The sequence below is a fragment of the Coturnix japonica genome, chromosome 3, assembly GCF_054131305.1.
Source record: "Coturnix japonica strain WE chromosome 3, WE-NBRP24, whole genome shotgun sequence".
Classification (NCBI taxonomy): domain Eukaryota; kingdom Metazoa; phylum Chordata; class Aves; order Galliformes; family Phasianidae; genus Coturnix; species Coturnix japonica.
The window spans coordinates 78,025,178-78,041,660 of record NC_140665.1 but is presented as its reverse complement, the minus strand read 5'-3'; the positions used below and the strand labels follow the sequence as shown (position 1 = coordinate 78,041,660).

General features: G+C 45.4%; 1 protein-coding gene across 1 annotated transcript in view; it reads right to left on the bottom strand.

The window, feature by feature from the left end:
* The window catches only part of LOC107312057 (uncharacterized), a 34,214-nt gene extending 18,188 nt beyond the window's left edge, over nt 1-16,026 (bottom strand). The window contains exons 1-2 of the mRNA XM_085541976.1: nt 15,078-16,026; nt 8,087-8,197 (exon numbers count right to left, since the gene is read on the bottom strand). Coding sequence (XP_085398102.1) covers nt 8,182-8,197; nt 15,078-15,478 — 417 coding nt within the window. The 5' untranslated portion in view covers nt 15,479-16,026 and the 3' untranslated portion in view covers nt 8,087-8,181. The remainder of the gene's footprint in view (nt 1-8,086; nt 8,198-15,077) is intronic.
* Nucleotides 16,027-16,483: the final 457 nt, after the last annotated feature.

Here is a 16,483-nt window from a genome sequence, read left to right as displayed (position 1 = left end):
AAAATGTATTTGCCACTCGACACAGGTGAAAGTTGACAGCTTCCCCTGAAGTGGCAGCACACATCAGAAGTGCAGCTACCGACTCAGCAAACTCAACAATCCAATAAGGAAATATTTACCCACCTCTCAAAGTACAAAGGAGGTGACGAGGGTAAAGGAAGAAAAGTAATATAAAAGTGACTGCATGAAGATATCTAACAGTTTGTAGCCTTCAGAAGAATGCACAAGCTCTTCCAAGACTTTCAGTACACTGAAGTAGATAGAAAGGTGTTGATTGATTAGCTTATTATTTGTGAAATTATGCAAAAAAAACCTCTGAGAAGTTTGAAAAAAAAAAAGGTCAAGGCAGTAATGGAGAACAGCATTATAAGACAATTCCACATGGGACTATAGGTTGGGATGGTCTTGAAGACAAAGGAAAGCAGGTTAAGTTGCATCTAATGAATAACGGTGAGTCAATGAAGGAAGGCAAAGAGATGAGTGATCTGGTCAAAGCAAAGCAACAGAAGATCTCAGCGCAACATTTTGTAGAGATAAGAGCAAATTCTCAGCCCTTACACAATGCAAGAATAAAGAAGGAGCCAAGGACAAGCAAGCACTGAAAAACCAGCTATCAACAGATAGCCCAGAAGGGACAGCAAAAAACTCCTGAGCAATATCCTTCACTTCAAATGGTATTCTTGCCTCACTAGGCAGAAACCCTGGAGCTCATCTATGTTGCTCTGCATTATCAGAGGAGGTATGTATTTAATTAAATGACATACAAGGAGGTGGGAGGAACAAAACTTTCAGCAGCAACTGAAGACAAAAGTTACTGAAAACATCTCTGACTTACTGACAAGAAAGAAAAGAAGCACCAGCAACAGGAAGGTTGAACTGGGGCAAAAGGCTGGTTATCCATATTAAATCAAGAGAAGTATTGTGCAATAAAAGGAGTTACATTTACATGCATTGCTAAAAAAAAATGCCTCAGGACATCATCTGGATACGCACTATGCCACTACACTTGCACGTGCCTTCCTTCTCACATCCTTTGTTCATTTATTTGTTCCATAACAACTGTATGAAGCTTTGGGGGGTAAAAAAAGAACAGTCTGCACCAAGTTTCATTATATATCAGTACCAAAAAAAAAAGGAGTAATTTCATGCATCTTGGTCAATAAACCGTTACTTATGAGAAAAATAGTTATATACTCAATTCAACTTATAAGTAGCCCCCCTTTCCAATTCAGATTCTCTGTAAGAATACAGAGTGGCAGCGTTGATTCATCTCGCCTTGCTGTATCTTTAAACAAAAGAAGCATATTGAGCACAAATGTGTTAAGTCTATTCCACTTATCAGTAATAAAGAAGCTCCATAAGAAGTGAGGCTATTAAACACTCACTTTTCAAGCAAAGAGTTAAAAGTGCATATTTGAACAATTTACGGTTTCAAATGTGGCTTGAGTAGGAACAGCAGCTCAGTACTGAAAGCTTTCCATTCATATCATCAGCTGTATTCTCTTTGTAACAAGTGCATATGTAGGCAGATGGATTGTGCCTTTTCCAACAGCTGTCCCATCATTTCCAAGATGATTTCCATAAGCCGTATGTATGGGTAAGTGGCTTTTTTTTTTTAATCTTTTTTTAATAAAACTTTGTCATCTTCCCTCCCGTCTCAAAAGCAGACAGGACGTCTCCAGGAACACTTTGAGAAGAGCTGCTTTTTGCTTCTAAACAAAGTCAGACAACAAAGCACCTTTCTTAAAGAATGCACCTTTTAAATCAATAAGGGAATGAAGAGGACTTGAACGCCCCTAACGCAGAAGCAAGTCCCCTCCAAGGGAGAGAGTAACCTCAATCAGTACAGGGCACAGCCTCATGAACAGTATGGAGGGTAAAATAAAACCAACAGCCTGCTTCCTCCGCAGACAGAAATTACGGACCACCACTAACATTCTTCTGAAGTTTAATCTTAGCAGGTTTTAAGAGGTGGCTGGCAGACACAGCTTGTCCGAAGTTGTTTTTCGGGAAGAAAAATCCTCGTATGCATGCAATGAGATTAGAGGCTGAAAAAACCAGTCCCAGTGTACTACTCCATTTCCCCAAGAGGAAACACACTGAGCTCTGAGACAATACGTAATTCAGGAAGAAGAGTAATAGAATGGGTATTGAAAGAATTTCCTGCCAAAGCACAAATACTATCAATATGTAAATCTTCAAAGTAGATACTAAATGCTTTTGATATTAAATACTCTGCCTATGCGAGTTCTCTCCTCTTGCTCAACCCCTTCTTCAGATATATAAGAGCATTCCAGATGACGAGACTGTTAAGAATGCCCTGCCTAGATAGTGTTTCACAAGCGTGTCCAGCTTCCATGGATTTCGTTACAAGGTCACTTGGGAAATCCTCAGGGTTAGCAAAAAGGCTAGATTTAAACCTAGAAATGTAGCAGGAGCATCCACTTAAAAACTTGGCATTCATTTATCTATCTCTCTCTCTCAACTATTGCTCTGTGTTGTCAACAGTAACACCCATCCCCATCACTGAGATATAACCTGACTGTTGTCAGTAATTCTCATTTCTCCTTTGTCATAGATAGTATGAAATTTCAGTGAAGCCTTCGTAGATTTACCCCTTAATCCTGTTTCCTCTACAGTCATAGTCCCAAGTCACATTTGTGACAACACACCGAAGATTCTCATTACTTTTACAACAGACATAATCCCCATTTCTGACATCTATCTCAGCCCCTGACCTCAGTATGCTGTTAAGATAGTGTAGCAATTGGACAGATCAATACAATGCAGAAGGCCTTACAACAGAGGTGTGATGACGGAAGGACAGGCACAATAGAAAGGTGCTATCAAGGAAGGCAAGAAGACTGCTTTACCTGCACCAGAAAATTCCAGTTCACAGGGAAAAGCTTCACCAAGGAGGGATCTCCAGAAAGAGATCCTTCCCCAGTGGCAGTCAGCCCTTAAATGAGGCCTGTTTCAGCACCTCACCACTCTCAGAGTAAAGAACTTCCCCCGACACCCAACCTAAATCTTCCCTCCTTCAACTTAAAACCATTACCCCTGCTACTATCTACCCTTTCAAAAAGTTGGCTCCCTTCCTGTTTATAGGCTCCCTTTAAGTACCAAACTTGTCTTCTTTCAGGAAATATGTAGTCAGTATAACTGACTAAAGCCTTCTATTTCCAATCAGAAAACAGCTCAGCACCACTTACACACAGATAGCCACTCTGCACAGTCATGACATAAGCTGCTTCCCTCATCCCCCTCATCTTCCACTTCTCTCACTCGTCCCATGTTATCTAGTTTCCTCTTTTATAACTGGTCTTGAATTAGACCATGATTCCTTGTCAAGATGGCAAAGTGTACAAGATGATGCTCAGTGCTAATCCTAGCAGGAGCCATCAAGCAGTACTGAAACGCAACAGAACCTGAACTTATGGCAAGTCCACAAACCTCCAGTAAAAGCAGTATGCAAAGCATGGATTAATTAAGCTCCCTCAAACAGAGCATGTTTTCTTGACCCCCTAAATACAGCTTTAGCTAGACATGTCGATGATGTTTTATGAGAGTCTCAAGGGGACAACAGCTCATTAAAAAACAACAAAAAAATCAGCATGCTCTGATAGTCTTAGGTTCTCCGTATCTTGTATGAAATGTAAGGGATGTGTTAAAGCACACATTAGAAACCCCTGTATTTTTGTTCGAATCCCCCCTGTGGCGCAAGTGGTAGAAGTGCCGCTCTGCTACCAGGAGGCTCGAATCCCAGGGGTTGGACTCGATGATCTCTAAGGTCCCTTTCAACCCGCACGAGACTGTGATACGAGACTATGATATTTGAAAAAGGAGGATATTGAGAACAATAAAAAACAAGCTGGCAACAAAGCTCTCTTTACCAAAGGTGTAGACATTTAACACACATACCAACAAGATGCCTATCTTCTTTCAAAAGCGAACACAAGTGCTTTCAGTGTCAGCTTGACACAGTTATGCGCTATAATCTTGCTGCTCTTTTTCCGATATGACAGCAGTCAATGTTAGACCAAAGGCGGGCAAGAACCATCCCATAAGCTGTTCTCTCCAGCTACAATTCTGGGCTCAAATTTAACTACTGGAGTCCACCCACACATAAAACTGGTTGGCAGGACTGGAGTCCTCAGAACTGCAGAGCCACAAGCGATTGAGACACCACGATACATGTCAGACACAAACCCAATCAAATAAAGCTTCCCTGTCCACCCCATCGTTTGTCAGGGTTGGCCTCTCCCAGGAAAAAATATTTGTTGTCATTTTTTCCAGTGTCACTGTAATTGGTGTATTTCCAGCTTCCAAAGGCCCTGTAAGTGATTGTTTCCTACAAGGCTTCAGATTTCAAATTCTAAACGAACTATTACGGAGATGCTACATGTGTGCACTAATCTTGTAATCTTGTAACTTCAGCAGAGCCTAGAAACATAGCCAAACAACATGTACAGCCAAGCAAGCTGCATGGCAACTTGCTTCTGGAAACACAATTGAAAGTTTGTAGTTAAAAATACAGCCTAATTCATTTCTTGTTTTACTTTCTATTCAGTTTATTGGGTTTTTTTTTTCAAAGCTTTTCACGGCTCCTACAAGAAACTGGATGGTTTCACTGGAACAGGCTGCCCAGGGAGGTGGTAGAGTCTCCTTCTCTGGAGATATTCAAGACCCGCCTGGACACCTACCTGTGTGACGTGGTGTAGGGAACCTGCTTTGGCAGGGGGGTTGGACTCTATGATCTCTAGAGGTCCCTTCCAACCCCTACAATTCTGTGATTCTGTGGTTTCTAGACACAAGCATCACATGTAGTACATAGAAAGGTTTGGCCTAAACTCATAAGTCTGCGATAAACCTAATAGAAGTTTCAAACAGACATCTATGCTTTAGGTGTCAAACACTTCTTGACGTCTGTGGCAGTTGGCAGCTGCAAACATCCGACTGAAAGCCCCATCTGCTGCTTCACAGCTTCCAGTCGAGGATGTTTACAGTCGCTCACTGTCAACAGCAATACACATTCCTCAGCTGTTTACTTACATTATGAACATGCAGAGGCCTCCGCAAGCAGGTTAGTTTAGATTGCTACAACTTCTGTTGCTGTGTTGTTACATGCAGAAGTGCATGGGGCAGTTATATGAATATTTACTAATGAAATAAAGGAAGCTTGACTTCCAGAGGAATATTTTCAAGCAGCCAGGCATATTTACCACTCAAGCATTACATTCAGAGAATGACGTAAGCTAAAAAACACATATGAAATAAAGCAACTTGTTTCCACTGTTGCATTTGTTTTGTTCTTTGAGACACTACGGCAACCCTATCACGCTTCTTGCAGAGACTGCATGACTGCATCACCGAGTTAGTTAACTAATCAGTGAAATGACTAAAGATAGCAGGCAACGCTAAAACAGCACCAAACCCACCTTAGGAACATCGCACTGCAGTGCTTGGGATGGCTTTCTTCCCTGAGAAGAAGCGGATGCACGGGAATGATGAGATATTAGAGGTTAATTTATGCAACACTGGCTTCCAAATAAAATCATAGAGGGAAAGGGGGAAAAAAAAAGCAACCCGGAGGGAATGGTGAGGAAGAGGGAGGAAACTCTGCAAAGGCTTCAATAAAGTTCAAACGCGTCTGAAGAGTTCTACAAAGCATCTGAGGTGAGCAGTTGCTGCCACAATTCACACAGTTCACAGAATGGCATCTCTTACCAAACGAAAAAGCCAAAAGGATTTGGCACAATAACGCTTGGGTCGTACAGTTCTGCCGTTTGTTTTTCATCCTGTCTCCAGTTTCCTTATTAAGTTAATGATGGGTAAAATTAAAGATTAATCACTCAACTATTTTTCTGAAGTCATACGAAACCGCAGCATGCAAGCAGAGCGATTATATCACTCTAATTAGAAGGTGTTTTTCCTTGAAACTTTCTTGCCTCCAAATGAAATTACTGCACTGTAAACCAAGCAGGTTATGAAAAGACCACGGCTGTTTGTGACACAGAAGCCTGTGGTGGATTTACTTAAACTGATAAGTGCGAAGGGTGTCTATAAATCACTTCCAAAACTCAGGGTTGTATTTTCTATTCCTAGGTTAAGAAAATTAATCTTTTAGGCAGCAGGTGAAAACAAGCAGAATTATGTTGGGGCCTTCCCCTTTATTCAATACCAACGTTGAGCTATTAAAGCTTCCTAGGGAACCACACTTTCTCAATGGATCAAGTCACTAAGGAAACAAAGCAAACTTTATCAGCACTGCACAACTCTACATTCCAGGAATTCTTAGCACTTGGCATCCATATACCACTCCAGAGGCACGAGATCAGCTCTCCCCTCTGTCTTGCAGAGCTACCAAGAAAAGCTATGAAACTCTCAGTGAGGTGGCTCAGCTTCACAAAGCTGCCAACATGAGGAGGTACTCGCTGCCCTGTGGAAAGTCTCCCAAAGGGCACAAGGGAAAGAAAGCATTATTTCCAATGGCATTTCTGGAAAAAAAAAAAAAAAAGAAAAAAAAAACGAACAAAAAAAATAGTTCCAACTCTGTCAAGTCCCATCTTGTTTGTCACAAGCCAGTTAAGATATATATGAAGTCACCTTGCAAGACAATCTACATGGACTGTAAAAGCAAACAAAAATGTTCCTGGATTCAAATCAGCAACTGCAGAATGAAAATATTTGAGTTTAATTACAGCTGGTCATAAAACAGAGATTAGCCTCTCATTTGTAAATGTACTGATCTAATATCTACAACTTAAAAGGGGAGGGGAGCAGAGATACTACCAAATCCTACTACTCTGAATGAATTAAATGAAGGACACGATGTCAGCAACAACGTGCAATGCCGCTCCATGTATGGGTTCCTTTCAGCTTTTAAAAGACATCAAACAGATTATATCTGTATGAAAGTCAAGCCAAGGTGAATCTAAAACTGAGAGGCATTTTATCACGCAGCATGGACTGTTGGGCAAGAGAATGCTATCAGCTATTTCTACTGCACTGTTTGGTTTGTACTTCTCGTGCACATTAAGGATATATGAATATTCCTTCAAAAGTGTTTAAACTGAAAGTGTCCAAGACTCAAGCACCAACTGGCAGCATTCAGTAACCACTGATTTTGATAAAGCTTTCAACGGAGGTTTTAGAAGAATAAGAGAAGAGGAACATGGTAATAGGTGGAGATGCTTTTAAACGTCTTTACACTTTATGTCATAGAAGCAGAATGGTGCACACAGCGGACCTAAAAAAACAGCTGTTTTTCCCTTTAACTCTCCTGAAACTTTCAAGCAAGATGAAGTGAATGGTCGGTGAAAGAAATAAGAAACTCCAAACAACAACAACAACAACAAGAATTCCAAATGTAACAAGAATTGTGCAGTTAGAATTCAGATCTGAAAAACAGCACTTTTCCTTCCACCCCCCCCCCCCTCCATCACCTTCCATGCAGATGAGGTGATCTGCAAATTCAGACAGGTAAATTAGTTTTTAATCCTATTTGAATAGACACTGAAATACCAGCAGACTAAAACACAAATTCAAAGAGCCAGATACAACTTCAAAATAACTGCACTCACAAACAATTGTTTTCTTAGTTTGCTTCATAATAAACATGTTCCAAATCTGCCTGGCCAAAACCTTAAGATATTCATTAAATATGGGAAAAAAAACCCACATTCTTTCTCCTTCTGTCTCTAACAGGACAGGAAGATTAAGCACACATTACTTATATGAACCCAAGTTCACAGCTGTTAAATACAGCATGAGTATCTCCAACTGTTGCTGCTGAATCTACTTCCAACTGTATTTGAGCTCAATGCCAAAAGCAGCTCCCCCTGCACTTAGCAATGCAAAAGCAGCAGTTGCAGACAAGCAGCCAAAATGAGTTGCAGGACAATCAAACATTTGGAACAGAGATGTCAAAACTAGAGTTTAGTAGAAGCATCAACAGCCTCTAGTGCATCTTCTTGGACCTCATCAACATCAGCTTTTAATCCTACGTTAAGGATAATGACTGTGAATTACACATCTTGGAACAACAAGTACCACAGCAGCAACAACAAAAAGAACAAGAACTTACTTCCTGGACCCCAGCTGATCCTGCTTCTATTCCTCTTAATGTAGGACACACACATCCGGTGAGAGCTGCATTCTTCAGGCACAGAAGATTGCTCCTCAAGTTTCCAGGAACCTGCATCACACATATAAACACAAGCTATTGTTATTCCAGAAGTTCAGATCACAAAATACTCATTATTAAGACTGTCTGCAAGAAGTTAGACAGCTTTTACCAACAGTTATTAAAACAGCATCCTTTTTCAGTACAGTCATAGAAAACCTGAAATGGGCTCAAAGTGACATTTCCTTTGATCACAGCTCTCTCTCTCAATTAGAGGAGATAAATAACTGCCTAGGTAGCTCAAATATGCAGAAACTATACTGAAGAAGTTAACTTTCTCACCAGAGAGGGGCATAATAAACTTCCCTTTTTATTATTTAAAGAAATAAACAGATTGTATAACACAAACCACAGTAAATCTGCAACTGAGCATCACTTCAGAAAAGCAAAAATCCCCAACTTCCTCTCAGTTAAATCTGCAGTGCAGAGAAGGAATTAATATACAGATTAATTTCTGGAGGAAAAGGGACGTACAGAACCCCTCTGCAGATGGATGGATGAACGCATAGGACAGAATCAGATTATTAGGAGAATAACAATGAAAGAGAGAATGCGATTCAGATGGGAAGAGCGTGAAAAGAATACAATAATGGGAACCAAAATAACCCAGTCTGCAGAAAGAGAAAGACACGTACTCGACAGTTCTGAAATCTCAGTTAGGAACGTGTAACAAAAGTGAAAGAAATACAGTAAGTAGAGCTTATTAACTGAAATACATATATAATCAAAATACAGCACTTATCAACTTGCACTCCTTACGCCTTTTGAAGGTGCTGAAAGCAGTTTTTTATGTGGCCACATCAAAGGAGTGTGCTTTTGATAAAGGTATTTTTTCTGTCAGTCAGCTCAGAGTGGAGATTAAATTCAGTTATCGGCAACAAAATCAGACACTGCATACAATGGCTGAATTCAGGGCCTTGAGAGCACTTCTGCATAACCCACAAGCCTTATGTCCTGACGTACCCGCAGATGGAAGGGAAGGTGAAATAAGCTCACCATTCCCTTGGCACCAGAAGTGAATAACGCCCAGGTGGCTCAGAGCATTAAACCACATGATCACATCTCAACAGAGACACGTGCAAGTCATGGTGCTACCACAGAGCAAGGAACCTGCTGAGGTTATACTGTGTTTGCTCCTCTGTACCAGTTTCCACAGTAGACACTCTAGGCAGTGGTTTTCTATTTCAGGGGAGCGCAATATAGATAAATTATCTATTTATTTGAATAAAGAGCATACAGTAGACAAGAAAACAGCCCCGACTGGCATTAACATCTTCCCATGAGTATCTGGGAGGAGCATTTCCCAACAGTCCCTAACACAACATTTCCCAAGATCAGCCAGAAGATTTAACAACTTAGTTGTAGCACAACACACCGGACCTCACTACGTATATACTTAAAGAACAGGTGAGATGACCACACAAGGGAGGTTGTGCGGCCACAAAGATGATAAAAGGCCTGGAGCATCTCCCATATACAGAAAGGCTCAGTAACCTGGGCCTGTTCAGTCTGGGGAAAAGAAGACTGAGGGGGAAATCTGATAAATGTCCATAAATATCTACAGAGAGGTGAAAGGCAAACAGATGAAGCCATGCTCTCCTCAGTGGTGTGTAGCAACAGGACAAGGAGTAACGGCCTAAACCTTGAACACAGTAAGTTCTGTACTAATATGCAGAGTAACTTCTTTACAGTAAGGTGACTGAGCCCTGGAACAGGTCACCCAGAGAGGCTGTGGAGTCTCCTTCTATCTGTGGAGAAGTTCAAGACAAATCTGGATGCCTGCCTATGTGACCTACTGTAGGGTACCTGCTTTAGAAGCAAGGTTGGACTTGATGGTCTCTTGAGGTCTCTTCCAACCCCTGCGATCCTGTGACTGCATCGACCACAACAATTTTCACACAAAGCTCACCCTAGCATCCCACAAGAACATCTAGGACACTTTCATCCTGTGATTTGGAAACACTTTCCCAATCCATGTTTCTCACACCCCTGACTTTATAAAACGGAGTTTTGAAGCAGTGCAGAAACTTAGCTCCGATTGCTGTGGTGGCCCAGTGACCTGCACTTCACACATAGCATGTTTACCCTCATATTTCTGGTTCCTGGGGCAGCAATTGGCTCTGCTTGCCCTCAGCCAGGGTCAAAGCACTAATTTGGACAGGATGGAAGAGGAGAGAAGCTTCCCTTGCAGAAACAGGGAAGGGCACTTCTCTGTTCCTACCATCACTGCTCTCCTGCAGAGCTCAGGTGCAGTCAGGACTTAAGAACTCCCCAAATGATTAGCATGATTGTAACATTTGTGTTTCATCTCCAGTACACCAACACGAACACAATCTCTGATCACAGGGCCATTTTTACTCCACATGGTACAAAGAGAACTGCAAAGCTCCACACACCCTGCAGAAGAATCTGCCACACTTCAGCTTACACTTACAGTCATGCAGTGTTTGTCCTGAAGGTACCTGAACATTGCCAGAAATTGATACTGGATGCAAGAAGTCTTCTGGGTACTATGTTAAGCAATGCTTCTGCTAAAAACATGCAGAAACTACAGTTTATATGCAGCATGTGCATTAACCTCTGCACACTGTTGTACATCATACCAGGTACAATACGACTAATGAAATCCAGCCCTTCACCTATTTCCAGCAACCTCCCCACTTCCTGGCTATGACCAGGCTTATAGCACAAGGCCGAGCATCACCTTCAAGGCAGCAAAATGCTTGCTGTTCCCACAGGAGTTAAGAACTCCACTTCATTGGTGAAATGCTGACATCACGCTGACAGGGTCACGAACCTGAAACTGTTAATGTTATACTTCTAGATTCCTCTTAACCTCAGTGTGAAAAGTTCTTTCCTCCCAGCTCTCCAGAAGCCAAGTAGACTGATACACACTGACAAAATTCATCCACCAAGCTAAAAAAGACACAGTTCAGCATTTGGAATAGATGAGAGTGCATTAACTGACCACTTAAGGCAGTGAATGGGGCTTACCAACACAAATGCCCCTGCTGTGCCCCCGTGACCAACTCACAGAGGAATACACTGCACAGAAACCAGCAGTGCCATGCCCAGGAGCACACACTGAAAGCTGAATGGGAAGGAGAAGCGCTGCCAGCCTCATCTTGCTCCAGCCACAACTGAGCTGTGGGACAGGGAGGAAAAGATGGACACGGAGATTTTCCTATCAGTTTCAGGCCAAAGGAGAATCCCCCTCAAGAAAGAAAGAAAGCAGTGAAAATCACTAGTAGCTGTTCTAAATGTTATCCCCGCACAGCCTTCTACAGATGCAAACAAGGGTTTAAACACATCTTGCTTTTGATCATTAGAAATAATTGCCCAGAAGTTGCAGAAAAGGGGATGGGAGGCCAGCTACAAAAAGGTCTCTTAGCCAAAAAAAAAAAAAAAGAATGTCTGATGTTTATTAGCACAGAAAGTCCCTGGTGAATAAATACAGCTTTGCAGCCAGCTAAAAATGAGAGCTATTAGAATTATCTTGACAGCTCCAAGAAAAGGGCTGCCACACCGACGCGGAGAAAGTTGATAATCAACTTCCCACAAAAGCTTTAATTTAGCATGTGTGTCACTGGAGAGGAACTCTGAGGCAAGAACAGACTTCTTTATTTTCCCCCCCTCAGATGTATTAATAACTAATCCCCTTGGGATTATGTCAGGCATGTCACAGTAGGATGGCTTGGGCTCACCTTGACCAGCAGGTATATGAAAATGCAACTATACCCATCGACAACAGCTCTGCAACTCGTGCAGTGTTACAAGGGAAAGGGTAGGGCTAACGCTGACCAAGGCCACACAACTGCTCTGCTTTACTCAACACGAAGCAATACAGACAAAAAACAGCCTTAGAAAATAACGCAAAACCTTATTTTATTTTTTTTTTCCACACACCTGAGATTAAAAGAGAACGAGGAGCTTTTCTTTGCTCCCAACCTTCACAAGATGTGAGTGGCAAGGCAGGTTCTGTTGTGACAAAAGGTACATTTCTGCACTACAAGTGCTTGGTGTAAAGGGGTCACATGCAAAACACTGGACAAATGAGCAGGAGCTGAGAATGAGCTTTCCCGGTTTCTCTTAATTTATGGCCCAATGTTACATTCCTTTCATGCAATGCCATAATCTTCAGTGAATGATTTCACATTATCCCTCTCAGAGTAATCTAGGAATGCAGATAAAAAAGAACATCAACCCTGCCTTCATAAGACTCTCCCTCTTAACCCTCAGGGGTTTAGGTGCCTGATAGAGTTTTAGATAGGAATAGAACTCCAAGCATGCCTGCTTGGCTGCCGTGTAACCCTGTAGTGCCTACAGCTCTCAGAGCACACTGCTGCCCAGGGCGTGTGCACCAACAGAACTGCCCACATCACCAATGGGCGTCCAAAGCTCTGCTCAGTTCTCAGCTTTTTAGTACAACACAAACACTGGGACAGAAAGCATCCAGAATTACATCTCCCCAGCTCTACCTCAGGCCTCACACCACAGCTGAAGATATCCCTGCTGTGAGGACCCCACACTTGGCCCTGCAATGTCAATAGGTGAGGTTCAGGCTGGGGCTCCTGTCCCCAGAGGGCACCACGTCTGAAACTCTGCCCCAAATCAGCCATTGCAGAAGGATCCTCAGCTACAGGTGGCCTTGGGATGGGGAGAAGCAATGAAAGGTGACTGCTCAGGCCCCCAACTGCAGAACAGAGCCTGCAGCTGCAGATGGGAACAGATGTACACCTTCATCCAGCTAGAGCAAAGGCCTGAGCTTCTAGAGAGGCCAACCCACAGGTCAGACCTCTCACATCTCCTGCTGGCCACTCTGCCCATGGCTGCTGCTGGTCATTGCCTTGCAGCTTCTCCCACATAAGGTGCAGGTGCCTGCAGGCATTGGGGCAGCTACCAGCCAGGCAACCACACGTATGGCTTCTCACACTGCCCTGGGTTCTTCACTGCCTTCTCCCATCAGCTGCAACAGAGCAAAGACCTGTGGTTGAAGTACTCACTTTCACTCTGCTTTCTAAAGATTCAGTACAACTAATCAGATGCAACACTTGTGCCTATTGTACTTAAGCAAACAGCACTCCGCCACCAGAGTGGCTCACTCAATACAGCACACTTTGCTGCTAAGAGCAGCACCTGGAATGGGTCTCACACCCCCAACACACAGGAACCTGCAGCAGGAGAACCTTCGGAGCTGTCAAGCTTTATAAGGAAAAGATCACAGAATGACTTAAGAATGGACCTTAAAGAACCTCTAGTTCCAACCCTTAATGTGGACGGGGCTGCCCCCCAACAGCGCAGGCCCCCATTCAGCCCAGCTTCCAGTGATCATAGTATCATAGTCTCGTGTGGGTTGGAAGGGACCTTAGAGATCATTGAGTCCAACCCCCAGGATTCAAGCCTCCTGTGTAGCAGAGCGGCAAAATTTTGGTGGGGCAAAAACTTCAATTTTCACTGGGCACAAACGTGGCTCAGAACAAAGTTAGGGCCGCCAGCTGTGAGGGGGGGCAGCAGGCGGCTCACACCGCACGCTCACTTCTGAAGTGTTTTGTTTTGCATCTGGGGGGTGGCTGTACCTTACAATAACCTTTTCTGAGTCGGGCTTCTACATCCCAACAGCAGGAGTGCAGAAGGGCTTAGGAGAAAACACGCGCACACAAAAGAAGAAGAAGAAAGAAGAGGGAACCACTGTGTTTTGAGTCGCAGCGGACACAAAAGTAACCTTCAAGGTTACCTTGCCCTGTTTGAGGCCTCAGGAAGGAGAAAAACACGGCTTCAGTAATGGAATTCCTCTCTAAGCCCAGGTCCCACCCTGCACAAGAACTAACGACAGGAAAGCGTTTGATTGGGAGCTCCACAAGTAGCGCTCAGCCGGAGGCGCTGCAAAACTCGCTCATTTTCGGGAGAAGAAAAGAACTTCTTGCTCAATAAGTAACAATTATGCCGCAGAATTTACATGCCGAGCACGGCCGAGCGAGAAAACGCCGGATCAGTCAACCATAGCGCCGGCGCTTTGAGTATGATTAACAGAATGAACTTCCAAAGGTCAATTAAATGTCAACACGTTTTAAAGAGATATTCTTCTTCGGGGCGGTCAGCGCTGCCCAACGGAACCGACCAGGGGCAGGGATGAGCACGGCCCGGCCCTGCCGCCCTCCCGGCCCCGCCGTCCCCCGGTTCCGCTCGGCCAAGCGCGGAGGCGCCGCTCGGCCCAGCCCGGCACAGCTCGGCCCGAGAGAGAAGAACGCGGAGCCGCTTTGATCGGCGCGGCGCTGCCCGGATGTACATCCCGGCGGGGGAGGCGGGATTTCCAACCTCCGGCAGAATTAATTCCCGAGCTCGTTAATCACCATTCGGCAGCGAGAGCCCCGCGCTACCGGCCGGCGCGGCGGTGCCGGCGCATCCCCAGGCAGGGCCCGGCCGAGCGGTACCGCTCAGGAACCATCACGGAGTAAAGTTTGCGTTCCGGCTCTTGCTCCCAGCCCCGCTGAGGCCCCGCGGGCGGGGATAGAGCCGGGCGGCACCGCGTCCCCAAGGCTGCAGCCCGCATGACAGCAGCGCTCGCTGCGCAGTATTTCAAGTTTCGGGAAGAAGAAACAATAATAACCATCATAACAATAATAAAAGAATTAAAGTTGTCCCACCCCCCTGCACGACACCCCGCTGCCCCCGCCCGCACACCCAGCCCCGCTCTGTGCCCGCCGCTCACCTGGGCTCAGCCCAACTTTGTGGCTCCGTGTAAAACTTGCAGCCCGCAGCTCCCCGCTCCCGGCCGCCCCACCCAGCCCCGCCCCGCCCCGCCCCGCCCCGCCGGCCTCCCCCGGGCCCCGCCACGGAGGCGGGGAAGGGGCGGAGGAGCGAGGCGAGGCGCGGCCGTACGGCGCTGTCTTACCCCCGGAGCGTTCTTCCCGGCGGGGCCGGCCCGGCTCCTCCTTCACCCGCCATGTTCTTTGTTCCCCCCGCCGCCGCCGAACCCCCGCCGCGCCCGGGCCGCCCCGGCCGCAGGTGCCCGCCCGAGAACCGCCTCCCCGTGCCGAAGGGGATTCCGTCCCGCTCCGCCAATGGGCTCGGGGGAAAGGGGCGGCACGGCCAATGGAGCGACGGGGAACGGCGAGAAGTCCCGCGGGGAGAGCCAATGGGGCGGGCTCCTCCTCCTCCTCCTCCTCCTGCCTGCCCTCCGTCCCGGGGCGCCGGGGGGCAGCGCTTGTTGGCGGCGGTGCAGCCCTCGGTCAGTGTGGGGGAGCTCAGGCCCTGCACGGCGTGCTGGCTCCTCACAGCGCCCCGCTGCCCCATTCCTCCCTCGCTTCGCCCTCACACGCTTTAAGTTGCTTCCCATAAGTTGCTTTCCCTGAGACTGGGTGGGAAACAGGTGAGCAGAACTGGAGTCAGGAGCAAACAGGATGACGGCCTTGCTGGGGTGGGGAGAGGGAAGGTGGTGGGGACGGGAGCAGCCTGATAAACTGAGAAGGTCTGCGTGTAATTGTCTGCACCACTGGTAAAAGCTGCCTTTGATGGGTCTATAGCACAGCTTTGGAGTGTGACGGACGCTAAGATTCTGCTCCTGGAGCTTCTTTCTGTGAGGGAACTTCCCTGTGTGATACTGTCCTTCAGTTGTGTTTTATCCCACTTCCCACTAACTTCCACATGTTTAATTACATCTTACTTATAAATTTGCTCCAAATCCTCAGTGACTGGCACTGGCAGAGCAAAAACTCAGTTTCTGCTTAGTTGTGTGCTCCCCAAATCCCTCCTGCAGCAGCTGGGTCCAGCTTTGCAATGCCTGGATGAACGATGTCCACCCATCAGAGCCATCACAGGTGACATGCAGCAGCAGTATGAGTGGCCACGTTCTTGCTCACAAACTGTTCCCAGCTTAAGAGCAACATTTGGTGTCCTTGCACAGGGAGGAGGTTTCAGTCAGCTCAGAGCAGGGATGGCACTGCTGCTCCCTCAGGAGCTGGGTGAGCACTGTTTCACACTCTGCATAGCTTGGCCAACATATGAGGTTCAGCTACATATGTATGTCATGCAGGGTTATATTTACTGAACATTTCCATCTCTGTTATTGTAATATCTATGAGGGAAAGCTGTTACAGTCTACAAATGAAATGCCCTCTGGGTTAGGGAAGGAAAAAACAAAGTGTTGACTTTGTTATGGGCATGTATCTCACAAATGCAATAAGTAAATGGCGTCCTTGTCGTGATTAATAGAGAAACCATTCAGAGCCCTTGTGGGGGCTGGGCATTTTTTAATTATGAAGATAACTTCCTCATCCAACCCATTGCTCAGAGACATAA